At 44.4% G+C, this 24,094-nt stretch overlaps 1 protein-coding gene across 4 annotated transcripts in view; it reads left to right on the top strand.

The window, feature by feature from the left end:
• TRIP12 (thyroid hormone receptor interactor 12) overlaps window positions 1–24,094 on the top strand; it is a 172,410-nt gene that overhangs the window by 39,206 nt on the left and 109,110 nt on the right. For 2 of the 4 annotated variants that reach the window (XM_054040670.1, XM_054040669.1), the window contains exons 2-4: window positions 5,128–5,274; window positions 21,399–21,524; window positions 22,545–23,344. In XM_054040670.1, the coding sequence (XP_053896645.1) occupies window positions 5,177–5,274; window positions 21,399–21,524; window positions 22,545–23,344 (1,024 nt within the window). In that variant the 5' untranslated portion in view covers window positions 5,128–5,176. The remainder of the gene's footprint in view (window positions 1–5,127; window positions 5,275–21,398; window positions 21,525–22,544; window positions 23,345–24,094) is intronic. The other 2 variants (XM_054040673.1, XM_054040671.1) reach the window with 1 other exon arrangement.

The following is a 24,094-nucleotide window of genomic DNA, read 5'->3' as shown; positions in this document are numbered from 1 at the left end:
TTCTAAATAGAGTGGAGCTCTGCTTCTCTGGGTCTGAATTGCTTTGCATGGCATCTGCCTTCTCCTGTTGCATATCTTCTAAGTTATTTGGAATGGAATTCTTCCTCTGTGACATCCAACCTTTTCAATTTGAGAGCCAATATATTTATATATTTTTTAATTTTAATTTTTTGGAAATATTTCCTACATAAAATATTTTCATTGCTGCTTGTGGTGGGGTTGTAGCCGTGTTAGTCCCAGATATGCAAGAGATAAGCTGGGTGAAGTAGAATTTTTTTTTTTCTTTCTTTCTTGGATCAGTTTCTGTTGGTGAAAGAGACAAGGCAAGAAGACTGTTTAAGGAATTGTTACCTCCTGCAACAGATGTCAGAGTCCTGTTCCAACCGCAGCATTGTTCCACCGCCTAGCAGAAACTACGTATATCTCCATATAATAATAATTTGGGCCCTTGCAAGTCAGTTTGTGGTGAAGGAAGAATTAGTGACCTGAGTCAGAATATATGCTGAGAGAATCGTGCCCTATTTTTACTTACACCCATGTGTACATGTCCATGTGCATGCATTTACATGCACCTAGACACGCGTACACATCCTGGAATGAGATGGCCAGACAACTTTCAGTGCAATTGCTTCTTGCAGGAACTTCAACACCATTGCCTGATTCCAGAAAGCAACTCTGCTTCAGAAATTGATACTAGCCCAGGGGTAGGAAGCAAACATGCTTGCTGATGCTGTTTCCTCTCTTAAGAGGGCTCTACTAAAAAAAAACTTGGGCATAACTAAAATTACCAACAACAAATTTTAAGTATCAATACCAGTATTAAACCTCAAGAAATACATTAAAAAAAAAAAAATCATGATTTTTTTGAAGGGAGCCAAAGACTAGTGTGTGTGGGTAAGGAGGGGTGGCACTTTAATTTTTGCAACCCCCCCCCCCCCCCCCGCACGTAGCCTGGGTGAGACAAATATTGTTGTCAGCTCTCCAAAACTTAATGGGTTATTGTCATTCTTGCCCAGCTGAAGGAGTTTTCGCCCTTGCATCTGCCTATCCTCTCCCCAGCAGTTCTGCCCCAACTCTCACTCTCCCAACCTCACCTTTACTCTCTTCGGTTCCCCATCTCCACTCCCAAGCCAGGTGGCACACTGTTCCCAGGCTGAGTATTGCATGGGGGAGGGAAAGGGGGCAGAAGAACTGTCCTGTTCATGTTGCTCCCGCCTTCCTCTCCTTCTCCTATGAGAGTGGCTGTGGGGAGAGAGAGCACAAGAGTTCTGCCTACAGCAGCTTTGATTGCCCCACTTCCTGGGTGGATTAACCAGACATGCAGTCATGGAGAAGGCTAAATTCTCTGGGTTGGAGTGTCTCATGTCATTGGAAAAACTGGTGCCAGTCTAGCTCCCACCAGAGTCATGTCTCTTGGGGTGGGAGGGGACCACTGGGGTTGGCAACACTGCAATACTTGCTCACATGCTGAGAACAAACATAACAGAACCACCTGCAAGTGCCTTCCATAACAGTGTATTCCATTTCTCTGGGAGTCCTGCAGTCTAGATCTCTAGCAGCCTTGCCTCTAGGTGACGTTGGGGGAATCTTTTATGCATTCTCCATAGGGAGAATTTTTACTCTGGATGTAAGTAGATAGTGTTAATGAAATGGCTGTGGACAAAATATACTCTTAGTGTACAAGCAGCCAGAAGAAATTTTGTCACTATTTAGTCATGTAGCTGGAAATCTTATACAGTCTCCCCCATGAAGAACAGCTCAGGTTTGTGGGTGATTTTCCCCCCCCCTTTCCCCCTTCTTGCAGAGGAGGGGGAATGCATCAGAGCCATGCTTCTGAAGGGAAACTTGTGCATTAGTTGAACACTATACAGTTGACCTACTGTGACTTGGCAAATGCTTCAAATGAAAGATTAGTTAACTTCAGTCTGTGTAGTGCTGGTGGTTTTTGGGGAAATCAGTGTGGTAGTTCTCTTGCAGATAATCTCTAATATTGTGAGGTAGGGAACAATGTAGGAGTCCTGTGCCTAAAACAAATCCCAGTCTGAGTTATACAGAGACACTGCGATATGCTGCAGCTGCACTAACAGACAAGAGTTTCTAGCATCAGTCTTCCACTAGTCTAGGGTTGTGATCAGATTACAGTGCAACATGGAAATCTGGATCTTGCAAAATCCATGTGAGCAGTTGATATCCTAAGGAAGAGAGGGCAAAAGCTTGTGAAAGGCGCTGGGAACGTTGGTGTTCTATAACAGGCATGAGAAATCTAAGTGTTCAAGGTCGGATCCACGAAGACTAATGTTGAATGAGATGCATAACACTACTTTTAATAATCTCTAGTACTGGTTTTGAATATCTGCTATTTAAAATACCTCTCACTAATATGAAAACACAAGCTTTTAAAATGACTTCAGTGGCTGCGCTAAGTGCTGAGCTATGCTTCAGCACTCAACTCTCAAAATCTGAGCTTAAAAATACCCCTTAAAACTATCATACTTTAATACACCTCTACCCCGATATAACGTTGTCCTCGGGAGCCAAAAAATCTTACCGCATTATAGGTGAAATCGCATTATATCAAACTTGCTTTGATCTGCCAGAGCGTGCAGCCCTGCCCCCCTGGAGCGCTGCTTTACTGCGTTATATCCGAATGTGTGTTACATTGGGTCGTGTTATATCTGGGTAGAGGTGGATCTGTTTTATCAGCTACTGCAGTCCAAGTGGTGGTTTGAAGTTGACACTTTGGGCCTTATCCAGTTTTCCTGTCCTTTCTGCTTTCATATAAGTAATGCTATATTCTTTGTTGCAGCTGTTTTGCCTGCAAATCCTTTTGATTTTTAAAATTATGGATGGAGTCATAAGTAAAAATACGTTTACTGACCACAGTTCAGTTGCTACCAGCTTGCTTACGTAAACACAAAATAGCATAACTTGCCACAATATGAGGTGCTCCTCTTTCTCTGTTTACGAAATGAGCAAGCATGAATCTCAAAATATTTCTGTCCAAGGATGTTGGCAGTGCAGTGTGGGGTCTTTCTCTTTTGAGGTCATTGGCAAAGCTGTATTTAGAAAGTCAAAGATATCTGTGAGAATGTTGTAGGCTTCCCAAGATTAAGTATAAAGGCATCATGTTACACCTCTACCCTGATATAACGTGACCCGATATAACATGAATTCGGATATAACGCGGTAAAGCAGTGCTCCGGGGGGGAGGGGGGGCACGCATTCTGGCAGGTCAAAGCAAGTTCGATATAACACGGTTTCCTCTATAACGTGGTAAGTGTTGGTTTTTTTTTTTTTTTTTTTTTTTTTGGTCTCCCAAGGACAACTTTATGTCAGGGTAGAGGTGTACCTATCTTACTTGAGTAAGCATTTCTTGAGTTGATTATCTTAAGGTAACTTTCTCTCTATCAATTGTAAATTCAGTGCTCCCAACAACTTTAAAAACAGATCAGATTTCATCTGATCTCCGAACAAGAATTTCTGGCTAATGACTGGGTCTTGTATGCTGAATGGTTATGTTTATCTAAGTCACCCATATATGAAGAAGTTTAACATTTTAAACTACTGTACTTGTAAAGTATCTCTCTTCCCGCTTTAATCTTGCGCATCCCTTCTTCCAGGAATTGGCAGCAATACAACTGTGCCACCTCCCTCCATAAGGAAGTGTACAGTTTCTCGGAGACTTGTTTAGTTGTCAACTTAATAATGTATGTAGGTACCACTAAAAATAATGCATTTCTCCCTAAATGTTTATAAATGCTGTGGATTTTAAACAGTCCATATCCTACCTCTTTCCATGAAAGCATCACAAAAAACTAAATGCTCTTTTCTAGAAAAAACTCTAATCTAGAATGTCATGTTGACTAAATGTAACTAATACGTACTGACAGTGGATTTGATTTAAATCAAATTGATTTAAATCACTAGTCAGGAAGACTCTATTTAATCATGGTTTTCTACATAAAAGTGCGTTCTTGTTGGTTGTTATAACCTTAATACATATTCTTCACAACTCAGAGATAGATGTAGGTTTCATTTTTAGAAGGTACACACTATACATTTTGAAACAGTGATTTATTTTGAAAACTTTTCAGATTAGTTTTACAGCTATATCAGAAAATGAATGATTGTTTGGTTATTTCATTTATCAAAGGTAATTGGAGCAGATATTTATGAAGTTTTTGGGAGGTGAACTATCTCCAATTCAACAGATTAATCCTTAATATTTGGGAGGATTTTCTTGCCATGCTGTATTAGGAGGAGAACATCACCAGAGAGACATTTAAACGGTTTTATTTAATTTTTTAACAATATTATGGAGTCTGGATTTTTCTTCAACCGCAAACATATTTTAACAAAACAAGCATATCTCCCTTGCTTCTCACATTTATCTCCAGATTTCTTCTTTGTCCAGATCTTTTCTGCCCCAACAATTTCTATTCATTGAACTTTTTGAAACTTTGCACTTTTAGAGAGAGGTAAGGGATTGACTCTCTGTACACAAATTTGCAGAGGGACAATAGAATTGAGGTCTGTTATTTTTCACCTCTCTGTATATTATTTATTTTAAAACATTTTTGCTGTTAACAAGCATGTTACCTCTGGAGACACAAATCCATAGTTTGAGAACGGCAAAACTAAGCATCTCTGATGCTATCTTCTAGACTGAGCACTGCATCCCATTGGGTAGATTAACCTAAGTAATCTATACAGAAGCCTGTGGAACCCCATAAGATTGGGTACCTAATCCATGAACTATTGGAACTCATTTATAAAACTTTTTCTTAAACATTACATGAATATAGTCTCATATTATAGAATTAGAATTTATAATCCCTATTCTATGATGAGATACATTTTAGCTCAAAGGTAGTTTTAATTAAGAAGCTTTTTTCCTCAAATCTGCTTTAAATAAATCTCTGTGTGTGTGGTGGTTTTTTTGTTTTTTTGTTTTTTTTTAAATCCAACCTGCATACTGAGCAATAATGAGGTTCTCTTTTAGAGTATCACTTGACTTGGAACAGACTTAAGCCGTCCGTTCCATGAAGACACTTTTCTTACTTAATAATGTGGTATCTTCAGGAATCCTTTTCTGTGTCTAAGTGTATTGACTTTTTTTTCTTACAGTGAATGGTAGTGTCTAGAAAGGGTATGTCCCTTCAGGAGAGAGGTGCCAATGTCCAACCGGCCTAATAACAATCCAGGGGGGTCACTGCGACGTTCACAGAGGAACACTGCCGGGGCCCAACCACAAGACGACACATTAGAAGGAAGGTAAGATCGCTATTACCTACAAGTATATTTGAGAAACTCTGAACAAAAGGCATATATATTAGTATGTAAATACAGCATGACTTGATGCTATTAAATTCAGTCTTTCAAGTTCTGTAATCCTAATAACTGGAATTGCTGTGACTTCATAAATGTTTTTCCTCAAATTACAGCTGCAGTGCTGTTGTAGGCTGAAATGATCAGGTGAAGTGTAAAATACGGAATCTGGTTATATGTAATCTTCCAGCTAGCATGAAATCTAGACAGTGTGAAAATATATAATTTGCTCTCCTGAGCCACGTAGCCCAAGAGTGATTGTGAACTCCCAAAAAACAGAATCCATCCAGACTACCCCGAAAAAATTTATTTACATATCTCTATTACAGCAGGTAGACAGTGTAAACACCAGGTTAACTTACTCCTTTAAATGGGACAAGTGACTGACATAATTTTTTCTCTTTTAACAAGTGAAAACAACTGCTTGTGTGGTGTCAAAGCATTTTATTGTGTGATAAGGCCTGTTTGATCTCAAATTAGATATTTGGCCACTTGATTAATTTCTCAAAACACCTCTTGTATTTAAGAACCAACTTACAAAGCTGACTAACAAGAGGACTGCTGCCTTGTGCTGTACACACAGGAAGAGTGTTTCTTAGTAGTCAAGGAGGCATTTGGTCACATTTTGGTCTACTAACACTAGTTTTGGTCTATCCACGATATAAACAGCAGTATGGTCGACAGCTCCTTGGTTAGCTGTTCCTTTTTGACCAGGACAAGGAAATCCAGGTTCACTTTGTTCAAGATGTAACTTTAGCCATCAATAAGGCACTTTGGACCCCAAGGAACAAGAATCTGTCTTCAAGATAGAACTCGTCTTAAGTCCTAGTCAGACATTGCCTTTGCCAGCACCACACAACGTTGGTGCCTGCATTCGTGGCACTGTCAGGCAAGGATTTGGGGCAATTGTAAACCACCTTATCAGCAACCACACTGGCAGCAAAGACCAATATTGCCCCCTCACCAAGGCAGGGGAGATCCAAACACCAGGCTATATAGACTCCTCACACTGATTTCCCCTCTTCCATTCCTAGAACACCAGGGGAAGCACTAAGCTGGCTCATTCAACAAGGAGATGTGATGCTTTCTCAATGTGTGGCTCTGTACTCAAAAGGTACAAGACATTTTCAGTACCTATATCTGACAATTCTGGCAACTTTGAATCCCCAGCATCGACATTGGTACTAGTACTGACATCAGCATAGATAATAGAAACCTTTAATGGCTGGCTGATTTCAATGTGCGAAGAGGTTGCTATGTTTCTGGCACTGATGTCATAGCCCTGGTCTCTTGGTACCACAGTCACCTTAAATTTGAGTATCACCTCTGCAGGAAGCTTACTCCTCTCCTTCACCAGGGCACACTTTCTCTCCACTTTATCAGGGAAATTTTTTCTCTTTGATCACACTAATCAATGAGAGAGTCTCTCTACAGACCAGAGACTTGAATTTCAGAGCCCAGTCTCATCCACTTCAGGCATGACAATGGCCTGGCCAATCATACTGGAACCAGCCTTATCCCTATAATGCTCCACCTTGACCCTGTTGGATGTACTGGGGACCTACATTCAGGAGTTGCCCTGCATCCTATTGGTCAAAAAAATATAGGAAGTTCTTTGAGTGCTCGCTCATGTCTATTCCATTCTGTGTGTGTGCAGGCCCACATGTACAGTTGGAGATATTTCCTGTAGCGGTATCTATGGGACCAGCTGTGGTGCCCTCCAGAGTGCTAAGCTCATGCGGCAATATATCAGGTGCCACCAGCCCTACACCCTCTGTTCCTTCTTACTGCCCATGACCGTTGGTTGGAGCATCTGGTCTTGCTTAGCAGGAGCATTAGAGGTTCTTCACTGTTTAGACCAGTCTCCTTTGTGTTTAGTTAGCTGTTCAGTGTTCTAATAGTAGTTTAGTAGTTAGAGTCCCGGCTGGGACTTTGTCCCAGAGTGGGGCATGCCCAGCTCTCCAGGCTTCAAGCTATGTCCTGAATGCAGCCAGTTGATGACCATCAGTGACCCTCATGATAGCTGTTTAAAGTTCTTGGGGGAGTCGCATAGAAAAAAGTGCCGGATCTGCAAAAATGTTTGTCCCTGGACTTAGAGTGGGACATTCGATTTTGAGGGCCCTTCTCATGGAGGCTGATCTGTGCCTGGCATCAGAGCCCTTGCACTCTGACTCCGTGCCCGGTACTTCAGTATCGGCATGCAGTGCACTGCCGGTAGCAGAATCCACCCAGCACTGTTCCCCCTTGTGACGAAGCAGGGAGCAGGGCAGATTTGACCTGGGAATGTTGCAGGGGGGTTGCAGTGGGGATGTGGGACTTCCCTTGAAGGAAGCTACCTGAGCTGTAACCTGAGCCAGGAACGGGGGTGGGGAGAATTAACACCTTCTGCCTGGGAGACTGAACAAAGGAGAGGAGCAGCGGGAGGGGCTGGGAGTTTAGTTTCGGTTGGGGCTGGGTGGTGCAACGCAGGGAACCCCAAGCTGGGGTCTAAGCTCCCTGAACCTCCCAGAGGGACCTAATTGAGGGGGTCTGGTCGTACCTACACGCTCTGCTTGAGACTGTGTTCCTGTCCTTAAATAAACCTTCTGCTTTACTGGCTGGTTAAGAGTCGCAGTGAATCTCGGGAAGAGGGGTGCAGGGCCCTAACTCCCCCACAATCCGCAACACCCCTTACTGGTACCAAAGAAGCAGTCTAAGTCGACTGGTCCGCAGGCACTACACAAGAAGGAAACTTCAGGCACAGGACCTGTTAGGCCTTGTGCCTGCTACGGAGGCTGTCAGGGCTACCGCTATGGTCTGACCCCCTGCCCCAGCCAGGGACCTGCCTCCAACTCCAGAGAGTGGTAGGGGGTGAGGGCCATCTGTGCCTGAAGTGGGCCCGGTGGCCAAAGAACAGTCAGGCTGGCTGACACAGCAGGTACCTGGCCATATGGTGGATCCCGCCAAGACACTGGTACCGACGATCAGGTCAGTTATGGAACTGCCCTCAAAGACAGGGGAGTGTCCCCATCCCTGGACTGCAAACATCGTTCCCCTTTGTCATGGCCAAGGATCCCGATACCGCAGCCTCGGTCTCCGGCCAGGAGGCCCAGATCTACAATGCCACAGTCCCCACCAACAAGACATGGGACTCTAGAGTCACGATGCTGATCCCTGTATTCATAGTACTGTTGGTCCTCCCGCCAGAGATCGCCAAGGTGCTGATTGCCATTGTCTCGCAGATCTCCCAGGCATCAGTTCCTTCCAGTATGGGACCATTCCTGATCATGGCACCAATCCACCGGGGCCCTGGTACCATTCTTTGGGCAGGCACCAGCCCTGGCTGCCTCCATACCAGTCGCCAATGAGGGTCAGTCAGCAGACTCAGGCTTAGACATCTCCACCCTGGTCACCAGAAGGACAGTGGTCTGGGTCAGAGGGCCAGTTCAGCCCCCCCATAAAGGGAGAATCATCTCCTTGCTGGGAACCCACTAAAATGCCTGCAGTGCTGGCATGGGGTCGAGGGCAATGGCCCGCCCAGTGGCAATACTAGAACCCTTGGGTGTATCTGTTCTACCACTGCTCCTTCTAGGCTGCATCAGACAGGCTACCCCCAGTGCAGCTGGCACCAGAGTTGGGGCATGGTGCCAAATCTGAAGTGGCAACTTCACGGGAGGCCCTAGCAGCCACAGAGTAGTCCAATGGAGCAAGGGGACGCCACCCTCCGGCGGTGTAGTTGTCCTCGTCGTCCCTGGACAAGGTGGTGATAGGGGTCTTGCAAACCAATAGCTCCCCAATGACTTTCAGAGGGTGGCTGCCAACCTAATTTGGAGGTCAAGGAGCTAGCTGAAGAGTCCGACCTCTTCAATGTCCTCCTCCTTCTCCACCTCAGCCCAGGTCGCATGGCTCATTCGCCCAGGGGTGCTGAAAATTGCTAAGTTTGTATGGCAGACCCATCTTCTGTTCTGCTCACATCCAAGAAGGTGGAAAAGTACTATGCTCCCACAAAGGGGGTTTGAATACCTGTACATGCACCCTTCCACAGGGTCCCTGGTTGTGTCTGCCGTCAACGAGAGGGCCAGGCGAGTGGCACCCCCAAGAATAGAGATGCCAAGAGGCTGGATTTTGTTGAATAAATCTTCCTACCAAATGTCAGCCTCCAATTTAGGATATCTAACCAGCAGGCCCTACTTGGCAAATACAATTTAAACCTCTGGGACTCCATCAGCAAGTTCAAGGAGAGCCTCCTACAGGATTGGGCTCAAGAATTAGCTACCTTGGCAGAAGAGGGCAAGTCTGGCCAGAGGTGCCCTCCAGATGGCCTGGGATGCCAAGGACTCGCTGTCCAGGGTGGTCACTGCTGTCATAGCCGTGAGGCGCAGCTCCTGGTTACAGACCCCTAGGCTGTCCCAGGAGGTGCAAACTACTTTCCAGGACTTGCCTTTCAAGGGAAGGGGGCTGTTCTCTGAGCTAACTGATGCAAGGCTCCATGGCCTCAAAGACTCCTGGCCCCCCTCCGTTCCTTGGGCCTGCATATTCCTCAGCAGGTTAGAAAACTGTTCTGCCCCCCACCTCCTCTGCTGTCATTGAGACCTTGGGGTGCCCCTCGGTCTGGCTCCTATAACAAGGACAGAGGCTGGTTTTAAGCGATGCCACCAGTAGTCATCTCATCTCCCTGCCCAGCCTAGTCCTTCCAGGGACCAAGGCATCCAAAAGCAGTCATTTTGAGGGTGTGCCCGAGGAAGATGCCCCAGTCAATGTGCCAGATCTGCTCCTTGTCTTCCTCAACCGCCTCTGACCTTTCTAGTCAACTTGGTCCCATATCACATTGGACCAGTGGGTGCTGCACAGTTTTGTCGGGCTATGCCCTGCAATTTATAGCCAACAAACCTTTCCTGCCCCCTTCTCCGTTCCTCTTCGGGTACCCTTCTCACGAGCAGCTCCTCATTCAGGAGGTTGAAAACCTTCTATACCTGGGGGCAGTGGAAGAGATTCTGTGGAACATGGAAAGAAGAGGATTCTACTTCTGCTACTTCCTAATTCTGAAGGCAAAAGGGGGCCTCAGACCTATTCTAGACCTGCATCGCCTCAAGTCTCTCAAGATGTTGAAATTTCACATGGTCTCCCTGGCCTCCATCCCCTCCTGGATCCAGGAGACTGGTATGCCGCCCTTGATTTAAAGGATACATACTTCCATATTTCCCTTTTCCTAGGGCACTGGCACTTTCTCCACTTCATACTAGGTCAGTGCCATTTCTAGTTCACGGAGCTGCCCTTCGGTCTCTCGTTGGCCCTAAGAGTGTTCAAAGTGTATAGCGCCAGTGGCTGCTTACCTGCGACCTCGGGGAGTCCAAATCTACCCATACCGCGACGATTTGTTGGTTGATAAGGGGCTGGTCAGATCAGGTGCAGCAGCATCTTGATCTGGTCTGTTACACCGGTCACAACCTGGGCCTAATAATAAATGAGAGAGTCAATTTTAACTCCAGTGCAATGCATTGCACTGATCGGGGCGGTACTCTACTCTACTCTAGCCAGAGTTTTCCTCCCTGAGACTTGATTCCAAGCCATGGTGGACTTCATCCTGTCTCTGCGTGCCCAACCGCTCACCACCACCCACACATGCCTGGGAATGTTAGGGCACATGGCGGCATGCATTTATGTGGTCTGGCACACACCTCTCAGGCTCCTAGCAGACCGACCCCAGCCATGCTATGTCCCCAGCCGGCACAGCATGGACTAGGATTCTGGACAGCCTACTGTGTTCTCTCATCTGGTGGCAAGATCCCACATCTGTGCTGGAAGGAGTCCCCTTTGTGGCCCCAGTCTCATCAATGACTCTCTTGTATCTGACACTTCGGACCTAGGATGGGGAGCCCATCTGGGCAATCTCAGTATGCAAGGTTGTTGGTCTAGTCATGACTGGTCCCTGCACATCAACATCCAGGAACTCAGGGCAGTTTGCCTAGCCTCCCAAGCCTTTCTGCCTCCCGTACAAGGCATGGTGATTCAGGTCCTGATGGCCAGTCTTCTATATCAACAGGCAGGGCAGAGCCCTCTGCAAAGAAGCTCTCCGGCTCTGGAACATCTGTCTGCAGCACAACAGACATCTCATAGCCTCTGACCTCCCAGGGACCTAGGATGCTTGGGCATGCTGCCTCAGCAGGACTTTCTTGTCTCACGCTGAGTGGTTCCTTCACCCAGATGTGGTCAGTTCATCTTCCACAAGTGGGGACCTCCCTGGGTGGACCTATTCGCATCCAGGCAGAACAGTAAATGCCACTTTTTCTGCTTGTTTCAGGGCATGGACGGAGGATCACTATCAGACGCCTTCCTGCTCCTGTGGTCAGGGGCTTGCCTCCAGTGCCATTGTTGACCAGGGTCCTCATGAAGATTAAGCAGGAAAGGGTGAAGGTCATCCTCATAGTGCCAGCATAGCCACGCCAACACTGGTTCAGCACTCTGCTGGACCTCTTGGTGGCGACCCCTTCCAGCTGCCGCTCAGAACCACAGTAGTCTTCTGGACCCAAACCTGGTGGCACTGCATCTGACAGCTTGGCTGATGCGTGGCTAAAAGTGCAGGAGGGGCAGTGGTCAACTGAGATCCAGAGAGTCCCAGTTGGGAAGTAGAAAGGTGACTCTGGTGGAGGGCTACTTGGCCAGATGGAAGCAGTTCACCTGCTGGATGGCAAATAAAGGTGTCTGTCCTGAGCAAGTTTCGTTGCAACTCATTCTAGACTACCTCTTTTTAAGGGAGTGGACTCACCCCTGCGGCGCCTCCTGCTGGTCGTCCTTGGGAACTAGCTCTTCTCCAGCCTTCGGAGTGCCCTCTGCAGGCTGGTGTCCAGCTGCTGCTTGGCCCCAGTGACCCTCCCTGGACTCCGGTGTCCTGTTCTTTGGGGTACTTCCCCCTGGCAGTAACTCCTCTTTCTCCCAGGGTCTCCCTACCCAGGGGAACCCCCAACCCTCTATCCTCACCTTGCCTCAGTCATGGGCTACTGCCAGTCACCAATTAGCCCCCGGGCCCTGGGGCAGACTGCAGTGTCAGCCACTCATCATAGGCCAGGTTGGGTTTCGACCTGCTGCCTTTGCCTACCCTGGGCTGCCCTCTGCTAGGCTGGAGCCTGGGACTTTCCAGGCTGGAGCCTCCCCAGCTCCTCTGCCTTTCCCCAGCCCTGCTCCACTCAGGTCCCTGCAGCCAGGTCCCTCCCTCTCAGAAGCTAGAGGGAATCTGTTTGGGCTCTTGGCTCACAGCCTTTTTATAGAGGTCAGCTGTGGCCTGATTGGGGCGTGGCCCAGCTGCAGCCACTTCCCAGCTTAGCAACTCCCAGCCACAACCTTCCCCCAGGGCTGTTTTAAGCCCTTCAGGGCAGGAGTGGGGTAACCACCCCGCTACACTCCTGCATCTCAAACTCCAGGACTTGTTGCTCTCATAGATCAAAGTTGATCTAGCAGCCATCTCAGCCTTCCACCTGCCGCTCGAGGGCAGGTCAATTTTCTCTCAGGATATCACAGCCAAATTCCTTAAGGCCCCAGAGAGCCTTTGCTCACACATCAGGGATCCTGTTCCTCTGTGGGACTTGAATCTGGTGCTGTTGTGGCTCACAGGTCCCCCTTTTGAGCCTTTGGCTTCCTGTTCTCTCCTGGAAGGTCACGTTCCTGGTTGCAGTGATGTTGGCCCACCGGGTATCTGAGATTTGGGCACTCGGTTCAGAACCTTCTTGCAAGGCCTTCTACAAGGACAAGGTCCAGCTAAGACCGCATCTAGCCTTTCTTTCCAAGGTAGTCTCTCAATTTCATTTGAGCCAAGACATTTACTTATGGGTAGTCTTCTTTCCGAAGCTGCAAAAGTCCAAGGAGGAGTGCAGGCTACGTGCCCTGGACATCAGGAAGGCTCTGTCCTTCTACGTTGGCAGGACCAAACCATTCCGTAAGTTGATGCAATTATTTGTCGCTGTGGCTGAAGGGATGAAAGGTCACCCTGTATCTGCTCAGAGAATTTCTTCTTGGATTGCTGCCTGCATTCACTTCCGCTATGATCAAGCGAAGGTGCCGCCCCGGCGATTGTCACTGCCCACTCTACCAGGGTGCAGGCCTCTTTGGCAGCCTTTCTGGCCCAAGTGCCTTTTCAGGACATCTGTAGGGCAACCCACGTGGTCATCGGTCCATACCTTTACGTCCCATTATGTGCTTATCCAGCAGGCCCAGGACAATGCTGGTTTCTGTAGAACAGTACTGCAAGCCGCTAAGGTGTGAACACTGAGCCCACCTCCATAGATACTTCTTGTGAGTCACCTAGAATGGAATCAATATGAGCAAGCACTCAAAGAAAAAACTATCTATCCTTTCATAACTGTTGTTCTTTAAGATGTGTTGCTCATGTCCATTCAGCACCCCTTGTCAGACCATTATCTGTACACCAGGAACAAGAACAGCTGGCAAAGGAGGAATAGGCTGGTCTCGAGCCTTTTGAGCAATGCCTTTTCAGCCCTTTCCAATGACCTATCATCTTCTCCTGATGTCACTTTCTTCAATTCCTGACTATGGAGATTTCCAGAAGTTTCTGAAAGAGCTCAGACCCTTGAAATAGAGACTTTGGTGATTGAAGATAAAGATTACTAACTTTTTGATACTTTGCATTCTTCAACTCCTGCCAGAATACCACTACCAATTAATGAGGATGAACCAACTAATATCTGGTAACGATGCTTGCAACTTTGGTCCAACCCCTTTTGGGGTACTGAGTGGAGAACAATCTTACACCTGCATAATACCAGGTTCATTAGTGGTTTCTCTAGTCCGTGAGAAGACCACAGTCTGAAAGGACCCCAGAAACAAAGTCCCAAAGATGTATCTTTTTATAAGAGGCTTCTTGGTCAGCATCATTTCAGCTACAAATATCAATATATCAGGCCTTGTTTACAAAGTACCCTATCCAAGTTGGTAACTTTATCTCCTCCCCAGCCAATGTCCTTCAGGAATCCAGAGCAGAGTTGAAAATCCTCAATGGCAAAGATCTGAGTTTTGCATCAAAATCTCTACAGGCAGCCATGGATGCATCAGATAATGGCTAGGTCCAGGGCCACTGCAGTAACTATGCACAGAGCATCATGGCTAAAATCTGACATTCCTAGTCTGGTGCAAAGAACAACTGAGAATTCTGCCCTTGAAGATTAGACTTAAGTACAGGCACTGACCACGTGTTAAATTTCTTAAAAGATTACAGGGCTACACTTAGCTCATTGCCCAACTCCAGCTGAACCCCAAATTACACACTTCCTAGATATCAAGGGAAAACCAGAGAGGACTCCCACTTACCCTTAGCAACGGTTTTGAGAGTTTCCACCTAGAAAAAAAGTTATCAATCGTCTTCCTCAGTTGCTGGCCAGTCTTCCTCTGCTTCCAGACAGCAGGTTTGAAGCAAGAGTCCGTGCTTAGATTAGACAAGAGCCATCCCCAAACCTAACATTGGGATACTGGCTTTCCCCTCCTTGTGCTTGGAGGGTAATGTTGACTGACCGATGGGTACTGGAAACTGTCAGGGCTAATTGATCCAATTTCAGTTATTGTCCCTACCCACCCCTCTTGCCTGTCACTCTTCAGGGACCCTTCTCATGAAAAACCTAAAAAGTGTCGTCTTGGTATGGCCTGGAAGCTATAAAAGAGGCTCCGTATACTCCTGGTATCGTTTTGTTCCCCAGAAAAATGGGTGTCTTTGTCCTGTCCTATATCTAAGGAGACTGAGTATTGAACAAATATATATGCAGTCTGACTGAGGCAAGCTTTGCCATCCTTATTAATCATCCCTTTAGGTTCAAGACTGGCTTGTGGCTCTCTTCCTCAAAGACTTATACTTCCTGTGTGCCAAATGAATTACAATATGGAAGTATCTGGGATTTGTAGTAGGACTCAATTATTAAGAATATAAGAACGGCCATATTGGGTCAGATCAAAGGTACATCTAGCCCTGTATCCTGTCTTCCAACAGTGGCCAATGCCAGGTGCCCTAGATGTAATGAACAGAGCAGGTAATCATCAAGTGATCATCCCCTGTTGCCCATTCCTAGCTTCTGGCAAACAGAGGCTGGGGACACCATCCCTGCCTATCCTGGCTAATAGCCCTGTCCTCCATGAACTTACCTAGTCTTGGCCTTCACTACATCCTCTGGCAAGGAGTTGCACAGGTTGACTGTGCATTGTGTGAAGAAATACTTCCTTTTATTTGTAAACTTGCTGCCTATTGATTTCATTTGGTGACTCCCCTGGGTCTTTTTATGAGAAGGAGTAAATTACACTTCCTTATTTACTTAGACCTCTATCATATCCTCCCTTAGTCCTCTTTTTTCCTATTACTACCAATACAATACAAAGATCTACCATTTATGCTTTCCACAGCCCTGAGATGGGAAAGAAATGCCTAGCTATAGTGGCTACGTATTTGAAGAGGTAGGACATTCACGTATACTCTAATCTATTTTGACTGGTCAAAGGCAGACTTCATCAGGACAGCCCTGATCTGTCCTTCACCTGTTCAGGCACCCGGGCATCAAGGTAGATTACAAAAGTCTCTCAAATGATGGTCCATAGGCGTCGTTATCAACTCCAAATCAGCAAAAGCATGTCTTCCCAAGAACAGGTTTTACTCTGTTCAGATAACTACCAGTATCAAAAGGAATCCATCAACCACAGTAAGAACCTGCTTCAGATTTCTGCACCACATACAAGCTTACACATATATAACATTGTTAGCCAGAGTTCACCTACATGGACTTCAGCCAACCATGTAATGGATGTATCTCCCCCTGAGGTATCAAGTGAGTATGAGTTGTGGTCCCAGCTCTCATGGGCCACCAGTCCAGTGACTACATAGTCCCAAGAACATTCAGAAGGAGTACTCTTCACTTCCTATAGACACCAATCATAGATGCATTAGGAACAGGTTGAGGTGTACACACCTGGACCATGTCAAGATCTGAGGAACTTTGTTCCCAAAAAGGTATGACTGACATAAATGTTACAGAATTACTGGTGTTTAGATTAGCTTGCATAGCAATCCTAACTGTTCAAAAGAATTCTACTGTACAGGCTTTCAAACACATCTGTAATATGTCATGTAAACAAGCAAGAAGGTGCCCCCTCATCTTGTCAGGAGGCAATCAAGTTATGGACATGGTGTCAACATAGGTTTACCTTAATGTTTCATCTTCCAGGAATCAGCAAGAATTTCAGAGATTCTAGGCACAGTCCATTACCAGCTGTGAATAGTAGCAGAATTCCATTATCACGCCAGTATTTTAGTGGTGGGGAAATCCTGGTATAGATTTGCTTTGCTACCAAAGACAACACTTACAGGTCCACACTCTTCTTCCAGCGAAGACATCCCAGAATCCTTGCAAACCTCCTCCCCCCCCCCTCCCCCCCCGCCCCACTTAGGATCAAGATCTCATGTAAGCATATCCACCCATTTTGTTGAATCCCAGAGTGATCTGCAAACACACTGATCTTGATGGATAACCCTGATAGACAGCTCTGGCTAATGTCTGTTCAGCCTCCTGTACTACTTGTAGACAGAATAGCTCCAGATTGTCTTCAAAAATATCACTTCATCCAGACCAGAAATCACTACATCCAACAGCCTGGATGCAGGATGGTTGAGTGCTACTGACTTCACTGTTGAAGTGCGAGAGATCCTGCAGTGAAGCAGAAAGCTGGCCATGAGGAGAAAATATTTCTTTAAATAGAAAAGATTTTCAATTTGGAGAACCAACCACAACAGTGACCCCCTTGGAGGCTCTCTACCTAAAATCCTTGATTTTCTACGTTTAAAACACTCAGGACTCTCAGGGTATGTCTATACTACCCGCCGGATTGGCGGGCAGCGATCAGTCCATCTCGTCTAGTCTAGACATGATAAATCAACCCTTGAGCACTCTCTCCCATCGACTCCTGTACTCCTCCACTGCAAGAGATGCAGGCAGAGTCGATGGGGGAGTGGCAGCAGTCGACTCACCGCAGTGAAAACCCCGTGGTGAGTAGGTCTAAGTACATTGACTTTGGCTACGTTATTCATGTAGCTGAAGTTGAATAACTTAGATCGATTTGGTATACCAGTTTTTTATTTTATTTTATATATATATATATTTATATATAATGAGAAATTCATAACTTTTTTCCACTGAATCTCTTTTTTTAAATCTAGATTGATTTGGAAATGTAAGTCATCCACTAATCGATGACGTTTATGAGGACTTTTTTTCCCTTATGGTCAGGCTATTCCGTAATTGTCCACTATGGGTTTTGTATTTTCTGTATATAGCAGCCAGTACCAGACGCTTAACAATAGTTGCACTACATGGATAACCGCCACTCTAGATCACACTAATCTGTATGGTCCTAAAAGCCCATGGGAGTTGTTATGCCAGGATGTAAAAAGGGAGGCATGAAGATAAGGAGACCATATACAAGCTATACATAAACGTTCATCAAAAAAGAAAACTAGAGGGGCTATTTAAGAGGGTAGTGAAAGTAATCCATCAGACACAAATATTGGGGTGCATATGGAGTGGCTGCCCAACAGAGTTCTAGTCTCTTGTGTATATTAGGTTGCAAAGAATTCTCATGGTAATTGGGGGAATTAAAGTATTAACTTTTTTTATACAGAATTGTTAAAATATCATTTAAAGCTATAATAAACCGATGTGGGACTTGTAATTGAAAATTACACCTCTATTGCATGTCTACACTACCCTTTTGTTGGTATTACTCATGTCACTTTGGGGGGGGGGGGACTCCTGCCCCCGAATGACAAAAGTTACATGGACAGTGCTGTCCACATCAGCTCTTCTATGCTCTCTCCTGCTGGCATAGAGCGGGTACACGAACAAGCTTACAGTGGCACAGTTACAGTGGCACAGCTGTACCGATGCAAATTGTCTAGTGTAGACATGGCCTTAGGCTTGAAAGACTTCTTAAAAGTAGCTAATCGAACACAAGTGGAATATAATCTAGACTCTGAAAAGACTCTAGACTTTGTCAAATCTGAACTGTTTCCTTTAGCATTTCTAGCAAGGTTGCTGTTTCATCCTGGGTGGAGAGTCCTTATGCTTAGCTTACAGCTTTGCAAAGCAACTACCACTTTACACATACTTCGCCACGGTGCACTGGATGCTACCGTTTAGGTCAGGGTAGTTAATAGGTGGACTACGGGTGAAATCTGGACTGCCAGATGCTTTTGAACAGACCCAGAAATCTCTTTATTTACTTATCATAGTTTTTAAATTTTCTCTGGAATCTAGACCTTGACCAAGAATTTGGACCTTAACCTAAACCAGGGGTAGCCTATTTTTTGTCATGATCTAATCTTGCTCACCGCTTGTCTTGAAGCTGGATACTACTCATGAGTTTCCTAGTGTCAAATATGTGTAAATCTGAGATGGGTTACTTTATACCCAATGCATGCTTTCTCCAAGTTGTCCTCTTGGGTTTAGCCCCTTTCTCTTGCGGTAGTGGTGACTAACTTGTATGATCTTAGACAACTTTCAAATATTTATTTTGTAAACTGTATTATATGATTTCTCGGAGCCGTTTCAAATAATTTGCCTTGTCTGCTTCCAGTGATGGCAGAGAACAAGAGATGGGATTAGAGGATTTTCAAATAGATTTATACAGTATATGTAACTCTAATTTTTGACATCTCACTCACATGTTACAAGTTGTGACCGCTTCTTACGTGCTTTGACTGCCCATGAATTAAAAATACTGCACATCCGTGGATGGTGCTTTCAAACTGAATGTACCTTTAAAGTACATTATGAAAAGGTCACCTGCAATAGAGTACCCCAGCAACTCTGACTGCTCATTCTGTTGCATGGACTCATTTTAGTCACTTTCTGCATCCCTTCTTTGAGCCACCACTGTATTACCTTTAGATCAGTTAACTTTACTGGATCCTTTCTTTTGAAAGGGTAACGTACAGTCTCTTGGGGTAGCCTGTTGGAACTTCTTTCCCAATGGTAAATCAGTTGCATTAAAAATACCACATAATAGGAGGGGAAAAAATAAGTTTTAAATTTCTTTTCCTCTAGTCACAAGCTACAAAAACTCATATAGGAAACAGTTACACAGATTTGAAAGTGAATAGCATTCTATTTTTATGTGCGATAGAGCTCCCTTTCTCAGATCATAATCTCTTGACTTCTGCAGCTGTTTCATAGCTGTTCTTTCTTGGGTCCATTATTCTTATGGCTTGCCTGTCGTCTTGGTAAGAGCACTTTTGTAGATTCTCTATAGGGTTTTGGAAACAAGCTGTCAAAAGGCTTTATTAACCTGTTTAAAGCTGGGACAGCTGCTGCTCTGTCAACGCACAACTCCTCTGCTTTCCTCCCCATTGCCGCTGGCGTGTCTAAACCAACTTTAAGAACTAGATTTCTCAAGGCCAGAGGTGCTCACAATCTCTAACCTTCCCCTACTTCATTATAATTTGCAAACGCTCAGGAATTAGACATGCTTAGTTAATAGCATGTGTAAAATTCTGATTCTTGGGTGACCGGTTACGTCTAGGGCCCTACCAAATTCACAATCCATTTTAGTCAATTTCATGGCCATAGGATTCAAAAAATTGTAAATTTCATAATTTTACATATTTAAATCAGCTATTTCATGGTGTTGTAGGATCCTAACCCAAAAGAGGTTTGTAAGGTTATTGTAGGGTGGGTCGCGGTACTGTCACCCTTAGTTTTGCGCTGCTGCTGGCGATGGTGCTGCCTTCAGAGCTGAGTGGCTGGACAGTGGTGGCTGCTGGCTGGGAGCCCAGCTTTGAAGGTGATGTTGCTGCCAACAGCAGTGCAGAAGTAAGGATGGCATGGTATAGCACCCTTCTGCACTGCTGCTGGCGGGGGGCTGCCTTCAGAGATGGGCGCCCAGCCAGCAGCCACTGCTCTCCAGTCACCCAGCTCTGAAGGCAATGCCGCTGCCAGCAGTAGGCACAAAGGCAATACCATGACACCTCCCTTCCCCCCCCACACACAATAATTTTGCGACACCCCCCCTCCCATGACCAGCTTTTGTGTTGGAACCCCCAGTTTGAGAAATGCTGGTATCCCCCTTGAAATCTGGATAGTGCACACAAGACCAGATTTCAAGGTCCATGACGTGTTTTTCATGGTCGTGAATTTGGTAGGGCCCTAGTTATGTCCCTTGAATATCTTCTATGTTACTGGAAGAAGCGAGTTACATTCTGGAGTAGCTGAAGTATTTGTGGTTTTTCCTAAAGCCTGGTCCTCTTCCTATATTATATTCTGCATAATAGGGTCTACTCTTACAAAGTCAAAGTAGCAACAGTGGAAGCACATGAATGTTAACAAGTGAAATGCAGCAGATGGAAATATACCTAATAGTATAACCCCATGGTACAGTCTCTGGATAACTTATAAAAGCTAAAGAATTCTTCCATCAACCTAGCTACCAGCTCTTGGGGAGGTGGATTTCCTATGCCCATGGGAGAACCCTTACTGGTGGATTTGTGAAATTGAACAGCAAAGGGGCAAACTTGTAAACACCTGTTAGTGGATAAGCTCTGATGCATGGAAGCATTCAAGGTTGATGTGTTAATATTTTTTCCTGTTTTAAAAAAAATTGCCCTAATTTTGAAAGTGTGTGTGGGGTGGAGTAGGGGGGTGTTTTTTTTGTTTTGTTTTTTGTTTTGTTTTTTTAAAATCTGGTCATGTCTTGTTTTTCATGCTTGAGTTGATAATTGGGAATTGATTGGGCTTGCATAGCAGAATAACTGCAGATAATTTCACATTTAACAATTCTTTAGGTTTGAAACTTTTTTTGCAATGTCTTACTTATTCAAGATGCCCCAAAATAAGTTGGTTAGAAATCACTACTAAGTGCATTTCATTTTACAAAACATTACATGACACTTTAGAAGAATAAATTTTAGTATTATCTTGTATAATGAAGGGTTGATGTGAAGTTGTACTTACACTAATATATTTTTGTATAAAGTACAAAAAAACACCTTCCACCTACAGGCTTGTATCTACATCTCAGACTCCTGATAGCTTTCTGTTTTGACTTTCTGCTGACAGGTCACATTTAGGGCAGGCAAAACATAAGGCACATAGCCCTCCTGAGAGTAAAAAATCTATTTCAAAGGCACCCAAAGTGCAGTCTAATACTACTACTGAGCAGTCCAGGGGACACTTTTCTAAAAGGTAACTGCTTCATATTCCTGTTAACAAGTGTAATGTGCACTTCAAGAATGTATATAATACTCTAACCAGATTAGATTATCCTAAATTGTCTGACATCTAGTTTTTACTAATCTAGGCTTAATGCTCAACTGATGTATGTCAGTGTCTGAAATGTTCGTGCATCGCATTGTACTTAAGTCACAAATTGAAATGCCATTTCATCAGTGCTGGGGAGAAAACAAATTCTGCATAACTAGCTCTGGATTATATACTGAAAATAGAAATTTTCCTACATGTTGGGTAAGATGGAAATTTCCCAAACAGTTCTGAACTGTGTAATGTATTAAACCAAATGATCTGATATCAGACTGCTTTAGTGATCAGAACCTTAGTGATGTCTTCTTATTTGCTTACCATTTCCATCTTCTTGCCCCTTAAATTAGAATAGATCCGATTTCAGTCCTGTTGAAGAGAACAAAACCATTTTGAAATATTTCATGTGACTATAATGAAATAAAGATAAATTGCAATCACTTTTTAAAAAAATTCTCACTTGTATATGAGGAATCTTTCCTGATCTGAAATCCAGTTGACTGGTTATGCATTACTGAATACTCCTTGGTTTCTTGTGGAACTTAGTTCTGAAATAGGTATTCATTATACTAGTTTCATAGTGGCTTGAGGTATTTTGGTTGTCATCTGTGAAACAAGAGGTACTATACTCCAAATGGTGTTTAAAATCATCTCATAACTCTCCTAAAAATCCATAGATGGCAGTTTTCCATGCTCTTATTTTGCAGCTTTTTTTATTTTAGTTTGGTCATGCTAGTAAAGTTACATCATTGAAATCTGGAATGCAACCTTTTTCATCTAAGCATGTTTTTCTTGTTTAATGTAAACCTCGAATGGACTGTGATTAGGATAGAGCTACATTTTCTTGAATGACAACAATTAGTATAAGTCAAGTCTCAATTATTGTAATAATGTAAAGTTTCTTGTAACTTAGTATTGTATTAACTCTGTTTCTGCTTACTTCTGCAGAGGCTGTAGTTCATCTGCAGTTATAATACCACAAGAAGACCCAGACAAAGTCAGTACTTCAGAAAGGCAAAAAACGGGGCAGGTGCCTAAGAAAGACAATTCTCGAGGAGTGAAACGCAGTGCTAGCCCAGATTATAACAGGACCAATTCCCCTAGCTCTGCTAAAAAACCCAAAGCACTTCAATATACTGAAACTTTCTCAGAAACAAACAAGCCACATACAAAATCTAAGAAAAGACACTTAGACCAAGAACAGCAGTCGAAATCTGCACAATTGCCATCAACGAGCAAGGCTCATACCAGAAAGGGTGGAGCTACCGGTAGCTCCCGAAGTCAGAAAAGGAAAAGGACAGAGAGTTCATCTTGTATAAAGAGTGGTACAGCAGTTGAATCAACTGGCGTTGAAGAGAGGTCTGCAAAACCCAGCAAACTGGCTTCAAAATCAGCGACCTCAGCCAAAGCTGGGTGTAGCAACATCACTGATTCTTCTTCTTCAGCTTCTACATCCTCCTCCTCTTCTGCTGTTGCCTCTGCTTCTTCCACTGTTCCTCAGGGTGCCAGAGTAAAACAAGGAAAAGACCAGAGCAAGGCGAGGCGTTCCCGTTCTGCATCTAGTCCCAGTCCCAGAAGGAGTAGCAGAGATAAAGAACCGAGTAAAACAGGTGGCTCTTCAAAGTTTGACTGGGCCGCTCGCTTCAGCCCAAAAGTTAGCCTGCCTAAAACAAAACTGTCTCTACCAGGCTCTTCAAAGTCAGAGACTTCAAAACCTGGACCTTCAGGATTACAGGCTAAACTAGCAAGTAAGCTGATAAATATTTACTTATTTATTTATTTTATTTTGGAAGGGTGAAGTGTCTTATTTTTGAAACTCAGCCTGGATAAAACCTTACATAGACTTTTTTGTTTTTGGTTCTGAAGCAATCTGCAAAATAGTTCCACTAGACCCAAGCTAATGAATTTTGAGCTCGCTAGTAAATGCATCGGCTTATGGTTAAGTTCTTGTCTGTTCTTGATGATCAAAATTCAGTTTAGCTGGCTCGCTCTATATGGTATAGACTTCTAATAAATGCTCCTCTATGAAACTTTATTTTAGATGAAAAATGACTATTACAGTTAAGGGCCAAATGCTGAGGTACTGAACATCTGCAAATTCCATTAAAGCCTATGGGAGCTGCAGTTTTTAATCACCATGGCCCTCCCCTTCCCACCCTCTTCCCTAGAATTCTACTTCAGAACTTTATTGGGTAGATGAGTGTACCTCTCTTCCTTTTAAGTATAGACATTTGACTCATAAAACATAGATAAAACTATAGACAACCTTTTTATAGATTCCAAGGCCAAAAGGAACCATTGTGGTGATTTAGTCTGATCTCTTTATAACACAGGACATAGAACTCGCCCAAAATAATTCCTTTTGAACTAAGCATATCCGGAGGGGAAAAAATACTTGTGTAATCAAAATGAAAATACAGTACTACTACTTTCTCAAAGCTTGGGACTTTACTATGAAAATCTACCAAAATCAGGCCTTCGCATTTACCATACAGAAC

The sequence above is a fragment of the Malaclemys terrapin genome, chromosome 9, assembly GCF_027887155.1.
Source record: "Malaclemys terrapin pileata isolate rMalTer1 chromosome 9, rMalTer1.hap1, whole genome shotgun sequence".
Lineage (NCBI taxonomy): Eukaryota > Metazoa > Chordata > Testudines > Emydidae > Malaclemys > Malaclemys terrapin.
The sequence above is the reverse complement of the archived record's forward strand: the minus strand, read 5'-3'. Positions and strand labels throughout refer to the sequence as shown.